The sequence below is a fragment of the Cherax quadricarinatus genome, chromosome 8 (assembly GCF_038502225.1).
Source record: "Cherax quadricarinatus isolate ZL_2023a chromosome 8, ASM3850222v1, whole genome shotgun sequence".
In the NCBI taxonomy this organism is placed as follows: Eukaryota; Metazoa; Arthropoda; class Malacostraca; order Decapoda; family Parastacidae; genus Cherax; species Cherax quadricarinatus.
This window is the reverse complement of record NC_091299.1, coordinates 5,116,047-5,136,547: the sequence shown is the minus strand read 5'-3', so window position 1 is coordinate 5,136,547 and position 20,501 is coordinate 5,116,047. Positions and strand designations below refer to the sequence as shown.

The 20,501-nt window shown below is 40.6% G+C and overlaps 1 protein-coding gene across 3 annotated transcripts in view; it reads left to right on the top strand.

The window, feature by feature from the left end:
* The window catches only part of LOC128685368 (uncharacterized), a 142,546-nt gene extending 132,807 nt beyond the window's left edge, over window positions 1-9,739 (top strand). For all 3 annotated transcript variants that reach the window (XM_070082792.1, XM_070082793.1, XM_070082794.1), the window contains 3 exons: window positions 4,042-4,307; window positions 4,713-5,119; window positions 7,995-9,739. In XM_070082792.1, the coding sequence (XP_069938893.1) occupies window positions 4,042-4,307; window positions 4,713-5,119; window positions 7,995-8,347 (1,026 nt within the window). In that variant the 3' untranslated portion in view covers window positions 8,348-9,739. The remainder of the gene's footprint in view (window positions 1-4,041; window positions 4,308-4,712; window positions 5,120-7,994) is intronic.
* The last annotated feature ends 10,762 nt before the right edge of the window (window positions 9,740-20,501 follow it).

Genomic DNA, 20,501 nt, shown 5'->3' with positions numbered 1-20,501 from the left:
AGTTTAATATGTTTATTATGCACCCCATACTCATCCTGTGGGTGGTAGTCAAAAAAAATTACAGAGGTACATAATGGGTCCAGGGACTGGGCCCCAAGGTTTTGATAGCTGAATGAGTTACAAAGGTAATGAACCATTCAGACGTCTACACCTGATCAGAGGTACATAATGGATCCAGGGACTGGGAAAGAAAAATGAATCACTATGTGCTCTTCAAAATATAAACACTTAAGCAGTATAATGTGATCCTTTATTGACAATGTTTTGCCCACACAGTGGGCTTTATCAAGCCACAAACAGATCTGTTTGTGATTTGATAAAGCCCATTGTGTGGGCAAAACATTGTTAATAAAGGATCACATTATGCTCCTTAAGTGTTTATATTTCCATTGTGTCAGAATTTTATACCATTTATTTCCACTATGTGCTCTTTTTTTAATATAATTTTCGTTGGTAGTGTCGGTCCATGCTAGAGAAACTAAATCATCTAAAGTGAGATATCTGGAGAATGAGAGGAAAGGCTAGGAAAGGGGGTTACTTAGGACTCGATCCAAAGAAGGGAAGATGTTTAATCCTTTGGATCAAGAACCCCTTTGCTACGGCAAAACTATTTCTAGAGATCTCAAGAAAGCTCCTGGTACAATGCATAAACTCACAGGTATATGTCGGACCTTATAGGGCAAATGGTGTAGAACAAGATATTGGATTTCTTCAGTCCTCTACTGTGTAAAGCATTCTTCCAAGCATGGGTCCAGCAGTCTGAACTGCTGGACCCATGGGTCTTCATAGTAATAATGAACAAGGCTGTGCAGGGGTGGTGCACATTTGTGAATTGCCCATAGTTTAAGACTAAGTTCTCTAAGACACTACACAATTTTGTTAAATTAGGGTGTTTATTATCATGAAGCAGTTAGATTAAGACTGCTAATATGCTGTGCATAATTTATTCTTTTAGTCAACAATTAGCTTATTTGTTGTAATACCTTTGTACATTTTAAAAATTGAAATATATTACAGTGGACCCCTGGTTCACGATATTATTTCATTCCAGAAGTATGTTCAGGTGCCAGTACTGACCGAATTTGTTCCCATAAGGAATATTGTGAATTAGATTAGTCCATTTCAGACCCCCAAACATACACATACAAACGCACTTACATAAATACACTTACATAATTGGTCGCATTGGGAGCTGATCATAAACCGGGGGTCCACTGTATTTTTATTATTATATTCTTCTTTCAACACATCGGCCATATCCCACCAAGGCGGGGTGGCCCAAAAGGAAAAACGAAAGTTTCTCCTTTTACATTTAGTAATATATACAGGAGAAGGGGTTACTAGCCCCTTGCTCCTGGCATTTTAGTCGCCTCTTACAACACGCATGGCTTACGGAGGAAGAATTCTGATCCACTTCCCCATGGAGATAACAGGAAATAAATAAGAACAAGAACTAGTAAGAAAATAGAAGAAAACCCAGAGGGGTGTGTATATATATACTTGTACATGCATGTGTAGTGTGACCTACATGTAAGTAGTAGTAGCAAGATGTACCTGAAATCTTGTGTTTATGAAACAGAAAAAGACACCAGCAATCCTACCATCATGTAAAACAATTACAGGTTTCCATTTTACGCTCACTTGGCAGGACGGTAGTACCTCCCTGGGCGGTTGCTGTCTACCAACCTACTAGCTAAGTATTATTAAATATTTTTATTTATTTATTATCACACTGGCCGATTCCCACCAAGGCAGGGTGGCCCGAAAAAGAAAAACTTTCACCGTCATTCACTCCATCACTGTCTTGCCAGAAGGGTGCTTTACACTACAGTTTTTAAACTGCAACATTAACACCCCTCCTTCAGAGTGCAGGCACTGTACTTCCCATCTCCAGGACTCAAGTCCGGCCTGCCGGTTTCCCTGAACCCCTTCATAAATGTTACTTTGCTCACACTCCAACAGCACGTCAAGTATTAAAAATCATTTGTCTCCATTCACTCCTATCAAACACGCTCACGCATGCCTGCTGGAAGTCCAAGCCCCTCGCACACAAAACCTCCTTTACCCCCTCCCTCCAACCTTTCCTAGGCCGACCCCTACCCTGCCTTCCTTCCACTACAGACTGATACACTCTTGAAGTTATTCTGTTTCGCTCCATTCTCTCCACATGTCCGAACCACCTCAACAACCCTTCCTCAGCCCTCTGGACAACAGTTTTGGTAATCCCGCACCTCCTCCTAACTTCCAAACTACGAATTCTCTGCATTATATTCACACCACACATTGCCCTCAGACATGACATCTCCACTGCCTCCAGCCTTCTCTTCGCTGCAACATTCATCACCCATGCTTCACACCCATATAAGAGCGTTGGTAAAACTATACTCTCATACATTCCCCTCTTTGCCTCCAAGGACAAAGTTCTTTGTCTCCACAGACTCCTAAGTGCACCACTCACCCTTTTCCCCTCATCAATTCTATGATTCACCTCATCTTTCATAGACCCATCCGCTGACACGTCCACTCCCAAATATCTGAATACATTCACCTCCTCCATACTCTCTCCCTCCAATCTGATATCCAATCTTTCATCACCTAATCTTTTTGTTATCCTCATAACCTTACTCTTTCCTGTATTCACTTTCAATTTTCTTCTTTTGCACACCCTACCAAATTCATCCACCAATCTCTGCAACTTCTCTTCAGAATCTCCCAAGAGCACAGTGTCATCAGCAAAGAGCAACTGTGACAACTCCCACTTTATGTGTGATTCTTTATCTTTTAACTCCACGCCTCTTGCCAAGACCCTCGCATTTACTTCTCTTACAACCCCATCTATAAATATATTAAACAACCACGGTGACATCACACATCCTTGTCTAAGGCCTACTTTTACTGGGGAATAATTTCCCTCTTTCCTACATACTCTAACTTGAGCCTCACTATCCTCGTAAAAACTCTTCACTGCTTTCAGTAACCTACCTCCTACACCATACATTATATTATTATTATTATTATTATTATTAAATATGAAACCATCCCTTTAGAATCTAGCCCACCAACCCTTACCTACCAGGACTTTACCTGGAGAGTTCCTAGGGTCAACGTTCCCATGGCCTGGTTCTAGACCAAGCCTCCTGGTGGATGGCCTGATCAACCAGGCTGTTGGTATTAGCTGCACTAAGTCCTACATAAGCACAACAGCCTGGCTGATAAGGAATTGACTTGACTGACTACTATGGTTTCCTCACTCTCGCTGGGATTCTCTTGTTTCTGTGCAGTCAGCCTCTGGCTAGGTTCAGTGTCTTCATGTACACAGTTTCACTTGAGTTGTGGACACACGAATTCATTTACAATGTGTTCCTGCATCTGGATGACCCAGATTTTTTCCCCACATTTGAGCAGTAACATATTCCCATGCTTATCTATCTCTGAAGGGTTTTGAGAGTTTCCCTACTCTCACAGTTTAGCCTTGGGTCAGGCTGTTACTGCCTGTGGGCCACTAGACCACATGGTCATCACAATCTACTTGATTTGGCACTTGGCAGAGGTATATGTCCAATTTCCTCCTGAAAATTTCAACATTTGTTCAGTGTTTCTAATATCTTGTTAAACAGTCTGGGACCCACGGATGTTCATATGTTTTTCATTATGCCAGTGGCGCCCCTGTTTTTCACTAGGCTTATTTTATACATTCTCCCACATCTGTCACTCTAGTATGTTGTTATGGCAGTGTGCAGATTTGGGACTAGGCCCTCAAGCACCATCCTAATATATATTACGTATTATGTATATCTCTCATCCACTTCAGCTAGTACATATTTAGGACTCTGAGGCGTTCCCAGTAATTTAAATGCTTTACTGGCTCTATGTGAACCGTTAATGATCTCTGTAACTGTTCCATTTCTGATATCTCTGATCTTGAAAGGAGTCGTCAACACTGAATAATATTCTAAGCAAGAGAGCACTAGTGATTTAAAAAAATCACCATTACACTCTTTCCCTTGTTTTTAAAGATCTCATCGATTTAGCATTCAACAGAAGCAAGAAAAAAAGATGGCTGTGGAAGTGGAAAAAGCAGCGGCAGCAGCAGACGAGGCAGCACGTGCAGAAATGAGAGAATGGCAGGAGGCAGAGCGGCAGAGACAGGAGCAAGAAGCAGAACATCAGAGACAACAGCAACAGGAAGAGAGACAGAGACAACAGCAACAGGAAGAGAGACAGAGACAACAGCAGCAGTTTGAGGCTCTAGGAGTGGATAATGATGCTTATGAGGAGACTACTCTGGCCTCACAGACTAAAGAGCGGTAAGCGTCTCTCACGAACAACCACATTAAATGTGCTTGCACATTATATTACAACAAAATATTGCAATATGGATTCAGTAGCAATAAGAACTTCGCAGGTTTCCTTCTTTTCCTAGAGTTACTTTTTCATGGATATTACCATTATTGGCGACACATCACGCACAGACGTAGTACCACTAACAATACTGTATGTGACATTTTGTATATTATTTTGCAATAGGATTTGCAGTTATTTTATTGCATACTTAACCCATAAAATTATTTTCAGTAAATTTCCTGAAGTTGCAGAGGTGTTAATTGCAGCTGAGCTATATACTGTACTTTATGTGGGATTTTAAAAATACAGGTATTGTACTTGTAAAAATATGAAATATGTTAAATATTTGTCTTATGCCTCTTCCTTAGGCCCCCGGTAGCCAAAAAGCCATCAGTACCCCCAGAGCTTCGTCCCTTTAATTACCTCAACCCTTTTTTCCGACCCACTGATCAACACGACATAGAAGGCATGAAGGCCAACCCTGCCTTTGAAGAGCCTCTGATGAATTTAAAAAGGAATTCAAGTCACATCTCTAATCAGGAGGATTACTTTCCTTTTGATGGTTACATAAAACTCACTGACACTGTACCAGTGGCACCTGACCCATTAACTCGAAGGCACGGCTCCATGAGGAATTTAAACAGCCAGCCACCACAGCATCACGTGAAGAGATCCTTCTCAACCAAAGGTCCACATGATGATTATCCACGCAACAACTCAAGCTCCAAATACACAGGTGCTTGGGACACGAATACTGGACCCAGCAACAATCTTGGTGAGTACTGTGTTAAGATATTTCTTAGTTTCACCCCGATCCTTATGTTGTCCTTAGAAAATTAGTGACCGCTACACCTATGACTGACGAATCATTGAGTGCTTTAGCAGTAAGATTAGATAAGCTTTTGTTGTCGTTCATTAAAGCTGTCCAGTCTTCTGACTTTGTGCCTGATGAAGACAAACGTGCTACAGCATCATTCGCCGAATTAGCCTTTGGTGCTATCAAGGAGCTTATGCTGCCTGCATCCGTGTGCCTATAAGTCCGACCCTCCGACTGTGATGATGGAACCTCTAGCAGCTTTAATTCATGCCCGTCGTGTGTGTCAACCAAATACCTTTCCATGTCTTAAAACTAATTTAAGTCCTGTGAATAGTTCAGTCCCACCTCTCATGTGCATAACAGAGCAAAGTCGTGACAGGTACCAGTCAAAGGGTTCACCCAATGAAAAGCAGGGGTGCCATGAGTACACAGAGAGAACACAGTAAATGTCACGGGCCCAAGACTGTTCAACTGTCTCCCAGCATACATAAGGGGGATTACCAATAGACCCCTGTCTGTCTTTAAGCTGGCACTGGACAAGCACCTAAAGTCGGTACCTGACTAACCGGGCTGTGGTTCGTACGTCAATTTGCATGCAACCAGCAGTAACAGCCTGGTTGATCAGACCCTGATCCACCATGAGGCCTAGTATCAGACTGAGCCGCAGGGGTGTTGACCCCTGAAACCCTCTCCAGGTGTCTGTTCAGCGTCTTCTTGAAGACAGCCAGGGGTTTATTGGTGATCCCCCTTATGTATACTGGGAAGCAGTTGAACAGTCTTGGGCCCCTGACACTTATTGTGCTGTTTCTTATTGTGCTAGTGGCATCCTTGCTTTCATTGGGGGGATGTTGTACTGTCTGCCGAGTCTTTTGCTTTCATAAGGAGTGATTTCCGTGTGCAAATTTGATACTAATCCCTCTAGGATTTTCCAAGAGTATATAATCATGTATCTCTCCCACCTGCATTCTAGGGAGTACAGGTCGAGGAACTTCAACGTTCCCAATTTGTGTGTGCCGTGAAGATTCTCTGTAAATTTCTACATCAGCAGTCTCATCTGCCTTGAAAGGTGCTGTCAGTGTGCAGCAATATTCCAGCCTAGATAGAACAAGCGACCTGAAGAGTGTCACCAGAATATAGTAATACCAACACTTTCATATGGGTTTGAGGCATGGGCTTTAAACATTGTAATGAAGTGGAAACAGTGGAGATATTATGTACAAGAGCATTATATTGTGAATATTATGCATAGAAGTTAAAACATCGAAATCAGAAAACAGCGCAATTGCCCAAAGTTTAATTCCGAGGGCTGAGGAAGGGTTGAGGTGGTTTGGTCATTTATAAAGGATGGCATAGAATAATAATAATAATAATAATAATAATAATAATAATAATAATAATAATAATAATAATAATAATAATAATAATAATAATAATAACCTTAATTTCTGCAAGTACATGTACATGGTATACAGGACTAGCTGACATCAACGACATACTACTATATAGAGAGCCACTTGTTATGCAGAGCATTTCGGGCAAATTAGATAAGTTTTGCTCCCAGGATGCAAACCACACCAACTGACTAACACCCAGGTACCTATTTTACTGCCAGGTGAACATGGACAGTAGGCGCCTTAAGGAAACACATCCTAATGTTTTCACCCATACCAAGGATCAACCTCCAAACTTCAGTGTGCGAGCCGAGTGCAATTGAGCTACGGGACATGTAAAATAACCAAGAGGGTGTAGGGGCTTGAGCTTTCAACAAGCTTTTGTGACCATTTTAGGTAGTAGTGAATGGAGAAGAGTGATTTTTATGATTTGACATGTTGTTAGTGTGTGAGCAAGGTAACATTTATGAAGGCATTAAAGGTAACAAGTTAGCTGGACTCAAGTCATGGAGGTGGTGGAAGTATGGTGCCTGCATTCTGAAGGAAGCGTGGGGATGTTAAGTTCAGAGGGTCATTTAAACTGTCAGGTACACACACTTCTTGAGTGACAGCTATTGAATTCATTACCTGTAAATATAAAAGAAACACTATCTGTTTATAAATTCAAGTCTCTTCTCAAAAATCACTTACTCACCCACAACCAAATAAATACTGAATAATTGTATCTTATAAATTGTATATCTTTAATGTTTCTCATAATTGTATCACATAAATGTTTAACCTGAGACCCAATCAAACTTTGTTATTTTTTAATTACATTACCTAACAGAATACTCCATTCTAGTGAATGTACAGCAATGCATGCAACCATATGACCTGTCTTTGTAATACTCACCCGTGCTTAATTGTTATCTGTTTACAATAATGTTTTACCACTGAATACATCATTGCTTAGTTAATCTTAAGTTAATTTTAAGCCTGCCCATAATGCTCTGCATACAAGGGGCTTTGGCATGCTGCACTTAACTGTATTCTTTTGTACTTCTCTGTATCATGTTCAAATAAATAACTAAAATAATAAATGGTGAATGTGTTTCCCTTTTGGGAGGGGTTTACTCTACCTCATTGAAAGATAGCTGGTGTGTCAAAAAAACTATAGAAACAGTATATCATGCCAAGACAAATCCAATCCCATTACTAAATTTACCATTTGTAATATGTGATTAGTACTACCTCATTATTATAAATCTAATTATGTATGTACCTCATTGGGTATGTATCATTATGTATCTAATAATGTATGTTCAAATGTACTGCTCCATGACCTATATCAATATAGAGTAAGAATTAGTATTAGTCTGCCTGATATGCCTAGGCTTTTTATTTGATCTAATAATGGAAAAACAAAGTAGTTTATCTAGTTTATCACTTTCCCATTGCAGTTGGATTACCTCGCATCCACTTGGCAGAGAGTAAAGCTGTTTTGCGGCCTCCCAGAGATGCTGATTTTCTGACCCACCAAGAACAACATCTTTTGCCACCACATCAACCAAGCTCTTCTCATCCTTCAAGTCAACCAAGACCCTATGTCCCACCACATGATCAAGAGGCACACTACTCACCAATGGATCGAGATAGACACTATTTCCCACCACCAAGTCAAGAGAGAGACTATTTTCAAATGGAAAGTCAAGAGAGAGAGTATTCACCCCAGAGAGCCAACATGGCACCACCACCAGCAGCCTCAAGGAAACATCATCCTCAAGATATCTCTCAAACAACTTATTATATTTAATTATGTTATTATTGTGATTATATATTATAATAGAAAATGTGAACAGAGATCATGTATACTTTACTGTATTCTATTAATTATTTAAAGCTATAGGTATAGTACTAAGATGGTGTAATATTTATTGTTAATATGGTGTGAAATGAGGTAAGCTGATCTATTTTTGTTTCAAAGTTTAAATTAACTATGACAATATATATTTTAGTACTATAAACCAACAGAGCCATTGTGTGTACTAAATTATTATAATCAAAACCAAGCACTAAACCCACTAGAGTCATACAGTTGTGTGTACTAAAAATGACTTCTTTAAGACCTCTTATTATTTACTATTACATACTTCCATTGTAATTTTAAAATAATGGTTGTTATTCTTTCTTTCTTTCAACACACCGGCCGTATCCCACCGAGGCAGGGTGGCCCAAAAGGAAAAACGAAAGTTTCTCCTTTCAAATTTAGTAATATATACAGGAGAAGAGATTACTTGCCCCTTGCTCCCGGCATTTTAGTCGCCTCTTACAACATGCATGGCTTACGGAGGAAGAATTCTGTTCCACTTCCCCATGGAGATAAGAGGAAACAAACAAGAACAAGAACTAGAAAGAAAATAGAAGAAAACTCAAAGGGGTGTGTATATATATATATATATGCTTGTACATGTATGTGTAGTGTGACCTAAGTGTAAGTAGAAGTAGCAAGACGTACCTGAAATCTTGCATGTTCATGAGACAGAAAAAAGGACACCAGCAATCCTATCATGTAAAACAATTACAGGCTTTCGTTTTACACTCACTTGGCAGGACGGTAGTACCTCCCTGGGCGGTTGCTGTCTACCAACCTACTACCTAGAGGTGGTTATTATTATTATTATTATAATAATAATCAAAACTAAGCACTAAACCCACAGGGACTAAAAAAAATGGTTCTGTATTCCTATACTAACAAAGAATATCAATAACTATAATTAAAGTATTTTCTAGATTTCACAGTATATCGTATACATTATATATTTATTATTGTTATTCACCATTAGTGCTAAAACAATCACTGGTGAATCACTTGTAAGATTGGAAATCTACAATTTCTTTTTATTTGGGATATTATGATTAATGCAGATTAATAATTCATTACAAGTGTTCAGTACTGTGCTTATGGGTGTTGTATTAATTAATAACTTGTGCAACTTTAAGATACACTTTGAAAAATAATTTTGAAAGTTATTTTAAAAGCAATTCAGTAGTTTGAATTGTTCACATTTCATGTTTCTAGTCCTTAATAAAATTAAAATATTGTAATATATACTGTAATACAATTATTATGTCTATATTTAATATATAAGTAACCGTGAACAAACCATTCCATAATGAACAGAAAATAAAACTAAGGAACATAAAATTTTGAATTGATATGAGTATCCACAAAAATATATATTACTTTACAAAGTCAAATATGGTAAGACAGTGGTAGAATATACTGACAGTACATAAATAACTCACACTATAGATTATGGAATTTTATTTTGAAGATGTTATGTTAATCAGGGACTTCATTAATCTGAAAAATCAAGCATTAAAAACAATATTTTTTTTAGGTAAGCTAAATTTGTTACAACTATTATATGTTATTGGTTAGGACAGCTTTGGTTAATTTTGAAAAGGTGTAGCCTATACTTATATTTACCTGAAAATTAAAGTGGATTAGATTGATAATCGTATCTGATGCAGCATCAGTCAATTGCTGTGACTGGTACCATTTGTGTTTACTCAGTTGGTAATGCATACCATGATCCAAATCTTGTAAATTGATAGAGTATCTGTGATGTTAACCTGTATAGTTTATATAAAACTTGGTAATTGTTGCTAACAAGTGTTAAAAAAAGGATATGTGAGCAAACATTAGCACACATTTGTTAGGAACGTTTCGGTCCTGGAACCTTGATCACTTTCAACAAGGTCCTAGGAAAGAAATGTTTCCAAATAAATCTCTAAGTTTTTGCTCACATCTTTTTAAATATCCACTGTGTGGGAAATTATGGGAATGAGGTTCACAAGCACATTCCCTAAATATTTCATCCACATAATTTAACCCTTAGGTAGGTAGTAGGTAGTAGGTTGGTAGACAGCAACCACCCAGGGAAGTACTACCGTCCTGCCAGATGACTGTGAAACAAAAACCTGTAACTGTTTTGCATGATGGTAGGATTGCTGGTTTTCTTTTTCTGTCTCATAAACACGCTAGATAACAGGGATATCTTGCTACTCCTACTTACACTTTGGTCACACTTCACAGACACGCACATGCATATATATATATACATACATCTAGGTTTTTCTCCTTATTCTAAATAGCTCTTGTTCTTTTTTATTTCTTCTATTGTCCATGGGGAAGTGGAAAAGAATCTTTCCTCCGTAAGCCATGCGTGTCGTATGAGGCGACTAAAATGCCGGGAGCAATGGGCTAGTAACCCCGTCTCCTGTATACATTTACTAAAAAAGAGAAGAAGAAAAACTTTATAAAACTGGGTTGTTTAAATGTGCGTGGATGTAGTGCAGATGACAAGAAACAGATGATTGCTGATGTTATGAATGAAAAGAAGTTGGATGTCCTGGCTCTAAGCGAAACAAAGCTGAAGGGGGTAGGAGAGTTTCAGTGGGGGGAAATAAATGGGATTAAATCTGGAGTATCTGAGAGAGTTAGAGCAAAGGAAGGGGTAGCAGTAATGTTAAATGATCAGTTATGGAAGGAGAAAAGAGAATATGAATGTGTAAATTCGAGAATTATGTGGATTAAAGTAAAGGTTGGATGCGAGAAGTGGGTCATAATAAGCGTGTATGCACCTGGAGAAGAGAGGAATGCAGAGGAGAGAGAGAGATTTTGGGAGATGTTAAGTGAATGTATAGGAGCCTTTGAACCAAGTGAGAGAGTAATTGTGGTAGGGGACCTGAATGCTAAAGTAGGAGAAACTTTTAGAGAGGGTGTGGTAGGTAAGTTTGGGGTGCCAGGTGTAAATGATAATGGGAGCCCTTTGATTGAACTTTGTATAGAAAGGGGTTTAGTTATAGGTAATACATATTTTAAGAAAAAGAGGATAAATAAGTATACACGATATGATGTAGGGCGAAATGACAGTAGTTTGTTGGATTATGTATTAGTAGATAAAAGACTGTTGAGTAGACTTCAGGATGTACATGTTTATCGAGGGGCCACAGATATATCAGATCACTTTCTAGTTGTAGCTACACTGAGAGTAAAAGGTAGATGGGATACAAGGAGAATAGAAGCATCAGGGAAGAGAGAGGTGAAGGTTTATAAACTAAAAGAGGAGGCAGTTAGGGTAAGATATAAACAGCTATTGGAGGGTAGATGGGCTAATGAGAGCATAGGCAATGGGGTCGAAGAGGAATGGGGTAGGTTTAAAAATGTAGTGTTAGAGTGTTCAGCAGAAGTTTGTGGTTACAGGAAAGTGGGTGCAGGAGGGAAGAGGAGCGATTGGTGGAATGATGATGTAAAGAGAGTAGTAAGGGAGAAAAAGTTAGCATATGAGAAGTTTTTACAAAGTAGAAGTGATGCAAGGAGGGAAGAGTATATGGAGAAAAAGAGAGAGGTTAAGAGAGTGGTGAAGCAATGTAAAAAGAGAGCAAATGAGAGAGTGGGTGAGCTGTTATCAACAAATTTTGTTGAAAATAAGAAAAAGTTTTGGAGTGAGATTAACAAGTTAAGGAAGCCTAGAGAACAAATGGATTTGTCAGTTAAAAATAGGAGAGGAGAGTTATTAAATGGAGAGTTAGAGGTATTGGGAAGATGGAGGGAATATTTTGAGGAATTGTTAAATGTTGATGAAGATAGGGAAGCTGTGATTTCGTGTATAGGGCAAGGAGGAATAACATCTTGTAGGAGTGAGGAAGAGCCAGTTGTGAGTGTGGGGGAAGTTCGTGAGGCAGTAGGTAAAATGAAAGGGGGTAAGGCAGTCGGGATTGATGGGATAAAGATAGAAATGTTAAAAGCAGGTGGGGATATAGTTTTGGAGTGGTTGGTGCAATTATTTAATAAATGTATGGAAGAGGGTAAGGTACCTAGGGATTGGCAGAGAGCATGCATAGTTCCTTTGTATAAAGGCAAAGGGGATAAAAGAGAGTGCAAAAATTATAGGGGGATAAGTCTGTTGAGTGTACCTGGTAAAGTGTATGGTAGAGTTATAATTGAAAGAATTAAGAGTAAGACGGAGAATAGGATAGCAGATGAACAAGGAGGCTTTAGGAAAGGTAGGGGGTGTGTGGACCAGGTGTTTACAGTGAAACATATAAGTGAACAGTATTTAGATAAGGCTAAAGAGGTCTTTGTGGCATTTATGGATTTGGAAAAGGCGTATGACAGGGTGGATAGGGGGGCAATGTGGCAGATGTTGCAAGTGTATGGTGTAGGAGGTAGGTTACTGAAAGCAGTGAAGAGTTTTTACAAGGATAGTGAGGCTCAAGTTAGAGTATGTAGAAAAGAGGGAAATTTTTTCCCAGTAAAAGTAGGCCTTAGACAAGGATGTGTGATGTCACCGTGGTTGTTTAATATATTTATAGATGGGGTTGTAAGAGAAGTAAATGCGAGGGTCTTGGCAAGAGGCGTGGAGTTAAAAGATAAAGAATCACACACAGGGTGGGAGTTGTCACAGCTGCTCTTTGCTGATGACACTGTGCTCTTGGGAGATTCTGAAGAGAAGCTGCAGAGATTGGTGGATGAATTTGGTAGGGTGTGCAAAAGAAGAAAATTAAAGGTGAATATAGGAAAGAGTAAGGTTATGAGGATAACAAAAAGATTAGGTGATGAAAGATTGAATATCAGATTGGAGGGAGAGAGTATGGAGGAGGTGAACGTATTCAGATATTTGGGAGTGGACGTGTCAGCGGATGGGTCTATGAAAGATGAGGTGAATCATAGAATTGATGAGGGAAAAAGAGTGAGTGGTGCACTTAGGAGTCTGTGGAGACAGAGAACTTTGTCCTTGGAGGCAAAGAGGGGAATGTATGAGAGTATAGTTTTACCAACGCTCTTATATGGGTGTGAAGCATGGGTGATGAATGTTGCAGCGAGGAGAAGGCTGGAGGCAGTGGAGATGTCATGTCTGAGGGCAATGTGTGGTGTGAATATAATGCAGAGAATTCGTAGTTTGGAAGTTAGGAGGAGGTGCGGGATTACCAAAACTGTTGTCCAGAGGGCTGAGGAAGGGTTGTTGAGGTGGTTCGGACATGTAGAGAGAATGGAGCGAAACAGAATAACTTCAAGAGTGTATCAGTCTGTAGTGGAAGGAAGGCGGGGTAGGGGTCGGCCTAAGAAGGGTTGGAGGGAGGGGGTAAAGGAGGTTTTGTGTGCGAGGGGCTTGGACTTCCAGCAGGCATGCGTGAGCGTGTTTGATAGGAGTGAATGGAGACAAATGGTTTTTAATACTTGACGTGCTGTTGGAGTGTGAGCAAAGTAACATTTATGAAGGGATTCAGGGAAACCGGCAGGCCGGACTTGAGTCCTGGAGATGGGAAGTACAGTGCCTGCACTCTGAAGGAGGGGTGTTAATGTTGCAGTTTAAAAACTGTAGTGTAAAGCACCCTTCTGGCAAGACAGTGATGGAGTGAATGATGGTGAAAGTTTTTCTTTTTCGGGCCACCCTGCCTTGGTGGGAATCGGCCAGTGTGATAATAAATAAATAATTTAACCCTTTGACTGTTTCAGGCCCCTCTCTGAAACTGTCATTCTATGTCGCTAAATTTTGGGGGCACAACTAAGAACCAATTTATTGAACTTACCAATGTTAGTTGTACCTCAGAGCTTGGTGGGATTTCAGAGACACTAGGATATAGTATATAATGCTGGGCTGTGGTTCGTACATCAGCTTGCGTGCAGCCATCAGTAACAGCCTGGTTCGTCAGACCCTGATCCACTATGAGGCCTGGTCTCAGACCAAGTCACGGGAGCGTTGACCCCCGAAACCCTCTCCAGGTAAACTCCTCTGAGACCCACACACACTCTTTCCTACCCACAAGTAAAGTTGGGCCTATGAATGTTTTAAAATATAAAAACTTAATACCAATAATTTTGGTAAATTGCAAGATAGTGGACTGCATAATTTTGGTTTGACTAAAATTATTCAAGAATAATTGGGTCCACATTACTGGTATTAAATTTATAACTAGAGATTGCATATCCACAATATTAGAAATACAATCCATATCAAATACTTACCAACAAACAAACAAATTCTGGCCACAAAATAGAGCGAAAAACCAACGTCAAAGAACTGGGAGTGATCATGCCGGAGGATCTCGCCTTCAAGGACCATAACATTGTATCAATCGCAGCTGCTAGAAAAATGACAGGATGGATAATGAGAACCTTCAAAACTAGGGATGCCAAGCCCATGATGACACTCTTCAGGTCGCTTGTTCTATCTAGGCTGGAATATTGCTGCACACTAACAGCACCTTTCAAGGCAGGTGAAATTGCTGACCTAGAAAATGTACAGAGAACCTTCACGGCACGCATAACGGAGATAAAACACCTCAATTACTGGGAGCGCTTGAAGTTCCTGAACCTGTATTCCCTGGAATGCAGGCAGGAGAGATACATGATCATATACACCTGGAAAATCCTAGAGTAACTAGTACCGAACTTGCACACAAAAATCACTTACAATGAAAGCAAAAACCTTGGCAGACAATGCAACATCCCCCCAATGAAAAGCTGGGGTGTCACTAGCACGTTAAGAGACAATACAATAAGTGTCAGGGGCCCGAGACTGTTCAACTGCCTCCCAGCATACATAAGGGGGATTACCAATAGACCCCTGGCAGTCTTCAAGCTGGCACTGGACAAGCACCTAAAGTCAGTACCTGACCAGCCGGGTTGTGGCTCGTACATTGGATTGCGTGCAGCCAGCAGTAACAGCCTGGTTGATCAGGCTCTGATCCACCAGGAGGCCTGGTCACAGACCGGGCCATGGGGGCGTTGACCCCCAGAACTCTCTCCAGGTAAACCATAATTTTAGTAGCTGGCTCACATCCTAATGCTACCCTATCAGAATATATGCACTGGCCAAGGCAATATATACTGCTAGTTAAGGGTAAGCATACATTACATGTGATGTGTACTGCACAGAAGATTTGGCGCCCTCTTATTTCTCATCACCATACAGCCACATTGTAGCTGTTTCACATGATAACTGTCCATTTATCACATTGGAGGATGCTAAATAAATTTCTGATCTTTGATTCCAGCCAATAAATCCACTTTCAGCCTTGATGATGCCGGATTAATAATACACTATGCCCAACCAGTACTACATTGCCATATTGTCAGCATCTCTACCTTTTGTGTATTCCTCCACTGTCGCTGGACCCCCCCCCCCACACACACACGAAATTTCTAGAAGCCCAAATTGGAGCCTCAATTTTACACACATTATTCAGATTTACACATTATAAATTTAGGAAAATTATAAAAAAAATTCCACACACAATTGCTGACCTAAAAAATGTAGAGAACCTTCATAGCATGCATAAAGGACAAAAAACACCTTAATTACTGGGAGTGCTTAAAGTTCCTGAACCTGTATTCCCTGGAATGCAGGCGGGAGAGATACATGATTATATACACCTGGAAAATCCTAGAGGGACTAGTACCAAGCTTGCACATGAAAATCACTCACAACGAAAGCAAAAGACTCGGTAGACGATGCAACATCCCCCCAATGAAAAGCAGGGGTGTCACTAGCATACATAAGGGGAATTACCAATAGACCCCTGGCAGTCTTCAAGCAGGCACTGGACAAGCACCTAAAGTCGGTACCTGACCAGCCAGGCTGTGGCTCGTACGTTGGATTGCATGCAGCCAGTAGTAACAGCCTGGTTGATCAGGCTCCGATTCACCATGAGGCCTGGTCACAGACCGGGCTGCAGGGGCGTTGACCCCCGGAACTCTCTCCAGGTAAACAATATGTTTAGTGGTGTGGTGGCTGAGTCTGGTACAGGAGAGCCCTGCTTATACAGCAGGTTAGGTTCCAGGCTGCTGCTTTAAAGTGAAAATCACTGTAAAGGGAAACAGCCTGTTTTCACTCTCAAATGCATCTGTGTAAAGCAGTAGAGTTGAAAGTGAATATAGATAAGAGTAAGGTGATAAGGGTATCAAATGATTTAGATAAAGAAAAATTGGATATAAGATCGGAGGGAGTTTACCTGGAGAGAGTTCCGGGGGGTCAACGCCCCCGCGGCCCAGTCTGTGACCAGGCCTCATGGTGGATCAGAACCTGATCAACCAGGCTGTTACTACTGACTGCACGCAATCTAATGTACGAGCCACAGCCCGGCTGGTCAGGTACCGACTTTAGGTGTTTGTCCAGTGCCTGCTTGAAGACAGCCAGGGGTCTATTGGTAATCCTACTTATGAAAGTTAAGACACATGTGCAACATCTGGATATCTATATTGTAGACGTTTCGCCATCCAGTGGCTTTATCAATACAGATTCTAGGACATAATAGGAAGACAGTAGAACTATATACAAAAGATGAGGTAATCAGTCCCTCGGCCTTGGAGTTAGTGTTCACAGCATCGTGGTGGAGGAGAATCTGGATGGCGAAACGTCTACAATAAAGATATCCAGATGTTGCACATGTGTCTTAACTTTCATATTGTCGGTATTTTATACCTTTCTTGCACAATCCTACTTATGTATGCTGGGAGGCAGTGTGGAAGAAGTGAATGTGATCAAATATTTGGGAGTTGATTTACCTGCGGATGGGTTTATGAATGACAAGGTAAACCATAGAACTGATGAAGGAAAAAAAGATGGGTGGTGCACTGAGGTATCTGTGGAGACAATGAACATCTGTGGAGGCAAAGAATGGAATGTATGAGAGTGGAGTGGAGCCAATATGATGACATGGGTGTTGTTATTATAAAAAAGAAGAGCTAAATCTTATATGGGTGTGAAGCATGGGTTGTGAATGTTGCAGTGAGGAGAATGGAGGCAGTGGAGATGTCATGTCTAAGTGCAATGTGTGACGTAAGAATTATGGAGAGAATTCGTAGTGTGGACATTAGGTGGCGTGGAGTTACTTAAAGTATTATTCAAAGGGCTGAGGAGAGGTTTTTGAGGTGGTTTGGTGAGAGTATGTAGCAAAATAAGATGACATGAAGGGGCAGGTGTTGCCTTAGGAAAAGATGGAGGGATGGGGTATACCTGGAAAGGAGTATTGGGGATCAACGCCCCCATGGCCTGGTCACTGACCAGGCTGACAGGCTGTTACTGTTGGCTGCATGCAAACCGATGTACGAGCCATGGCCCAGCTGAATTTAGGTGCCTGTCCAATGCCTTCTTGAAGACAGCCAGGGGTCTATTTGTAATTCCCCTTGTGTGTGGTGGAGGCAGTTGAACAGTATTGGGCTCCTGACACTTTGTGTTGTCTCTTAGTGTACTCATGGTGCCCCTGCTTTTCAGTGAGGAGATGTTGCATCCCCTGCCCAGTCTTTTGCTTTCGTAAGGAGTGACTTTCATGTGCAAATTTGGAACTAGTCCCTCTAGGATTTTCCAAGTGTATATTATCATGTATCTTCTTCGTCTGCATTCCAGGGAGTTCAAATCAAGGGACTATACCATTCCCAGTAATTTAGGTGCTTTATTGTACTTGCATGTGCCATGAAAGCTCTCTGTACATTCTCCAGGTCTGCAATTTCGCCTGCGCTGTAAGGGGCCGTATTCTAGCCTAGAGAGAACAAGCTATTTGAAGAGGATCATTATTTGCTTGGCATCCCTAGTTTTGAAGGTTCTCATTATCCATCCTATCATTTTCCTAACATTGTGATCTTTGAATATTAGATCCTCCAACATAAAATGGAGGAATGTAGCAAATAATACTGTAGCAAAGATAACCCCAGGAGGCAGCTCGGATGAAAACTTGCACACACACAGAGCTTTTAAATCTCTGCACCAAATTCACCTTAAACCAGCAAATACTAGAGCCAATAAGAATGGAGAATACACTGGACCTCATCTTCACTAACAATGATGATCTGATACGAAAAATTATCACATCAAAAACAATATATTCAGAACAGAACATAATAGAGGTTCAGACATGTATGCGCAGGGCCCTCAGATCAACAAAATGTGATCAGTCACGAGGGAGAGTTCAATAAATTCAACTTCATTAACAAAAACATCGGTGGGACCAAGTCAACCAGGTCCTAAGTGATATAAACCGGGAAGATGGGTTAAGCAACATGGATCCAAACCTATGTCTAGAACAAATTAACTCTGTGGCACTTGAGGCATGCTCAAGGCATATTCCTTAAAGGAAAAGGAAGAGAAGATGTAAACTAGAAAGAGAAAGGCACTCCCTAATAGTCCCTATACAAGTGAAGGCAAAGAATAACAGAGCAGTTAAGAGAGGCCAATATATCTGTAATATTAAAGGAGGCACTGGTCAGAGAGATAGCAAACATTGAACTAAAGCTAAAGGAATCTTACAGGAGTCAAGAAACGTGGGAAAAGCTAAAAGCCATAAATGAAACTGAAAGAATCGTAAAATATTTCTTTTCTTATTCCAAATCAAAGTCTAGAACAACATCCAGTATCGGGCCCCTACTTAGATGAGATGGGTCCAACACAGATGACAGCAAGGAAATGAGTGAGCTACTCAAGTCCCAATATGACTCGGTTTTTAGCGAGCCACTAACCAGACTGAGAGTCGAAGACCTAAATGAATTTTTTATGAGCGAGACACAGAATTTGGTAGACTTAAGCCTATCTGATATTATCTTGATGCCAAATGACTTCGAAAAGATGATAAATGACATGCCCATGCACTCTGCCCCAGGCCCAGACTCCTGGAACTCTGTGTTCATCAAGAACTGCAAGAAGCCCCCATCATGTGCTTTTAACAATACATATAAAATATGCAATAACTGAAATTTTGCAAAATTTCTGGACATACTAGAGAGGTGCTCACGGAGAATGTAAACAAACTGGGTGGGACGCGCCATATTAGAAAATCCGGTCACTGTATAGCAAGTTTTGGCGATAATTTGAAATCGCCGTATCAGTGGAAAGCCATAAGGTGAAATGCCGTACTGTACTGTATTTTTTATAAACAATATCAAAACTGTAATTATTTTCTACTGAACTTACTAAAGCCATATAGCATGAACTAGATGAATATTCCAATTTCCTGTATACATTGTAACTCAGTAATGACCATGTGTCAAGTTACTGCACAGTTATTGCCTTTTTAATCTTAAGTTTGTCTGAAATACTCTGCATATAAAGGGGTTTTTGGCATGTTCACCAAATTGTTACACTCCTTTGTACAAACATGTATCATGCTAAATAAACTTGTCACTGTCATGCTACCAAGGACCTTAATGGAATGGGGTGAACCAAGGTACCCTTTCCCTGGCCTAGGAACTAGAATGCCTGTGGGAAGAACTTCAGAGGCTGAAAAAAAGAAAAGGAAAGGGGTGGGTTAGGGAGAGGAGGAATGGAAAAGAAGTGTTGGGGAGGATGAGACAGGGAAGGGGAGGATCAGGTGGTAAATAGGTTCCATTAGAGGAAGAAGGCTAAAGGGTCCAATTCTTCAGACCAACAGGGAGGGCCCCAAATAGTTGAAAACAGGAAAGGAAAAGGGGGAGGGTTGGGGAAAGGAGGGATGTGGAGGATGGGGCAGTGAAGGGGGGAGTGGGGGTAATTAGGTTCTGTAAGAGGAAGACTGAAAGGTCCAATTCCTCAGACCAAAAGCATCTTCACCACGCCCAGGAGCAAGGAGCTCCCCTTGAAGAGGGGAAGGAGATAAGAGATCTAATTCTTTGGATCAAGAGCCTTTTTACCATGCAAAAGGTTACTTCCCCTTTACATGGGCTTGAGTGTTATTTCTTGCAGCATCAAGACACCTCTTTTAAGACATATTAGTGTACAGCTTGACTGGAAAGGCAATCAACAAGAATTCTAATCTCAGGCTAAGTTGGTAGATAGAACCCTTAAAAATGTTCACAGAAAGAGCACACTAGTGTAGGGCACAGTGACATTGTTCCTATATAAAAGCCTCTTTGAACAGCAAGAAACTGCATGACTTATAACAGAAATAACATCAGAAATGCACAATTTTATTTGACAAATGTACACAAT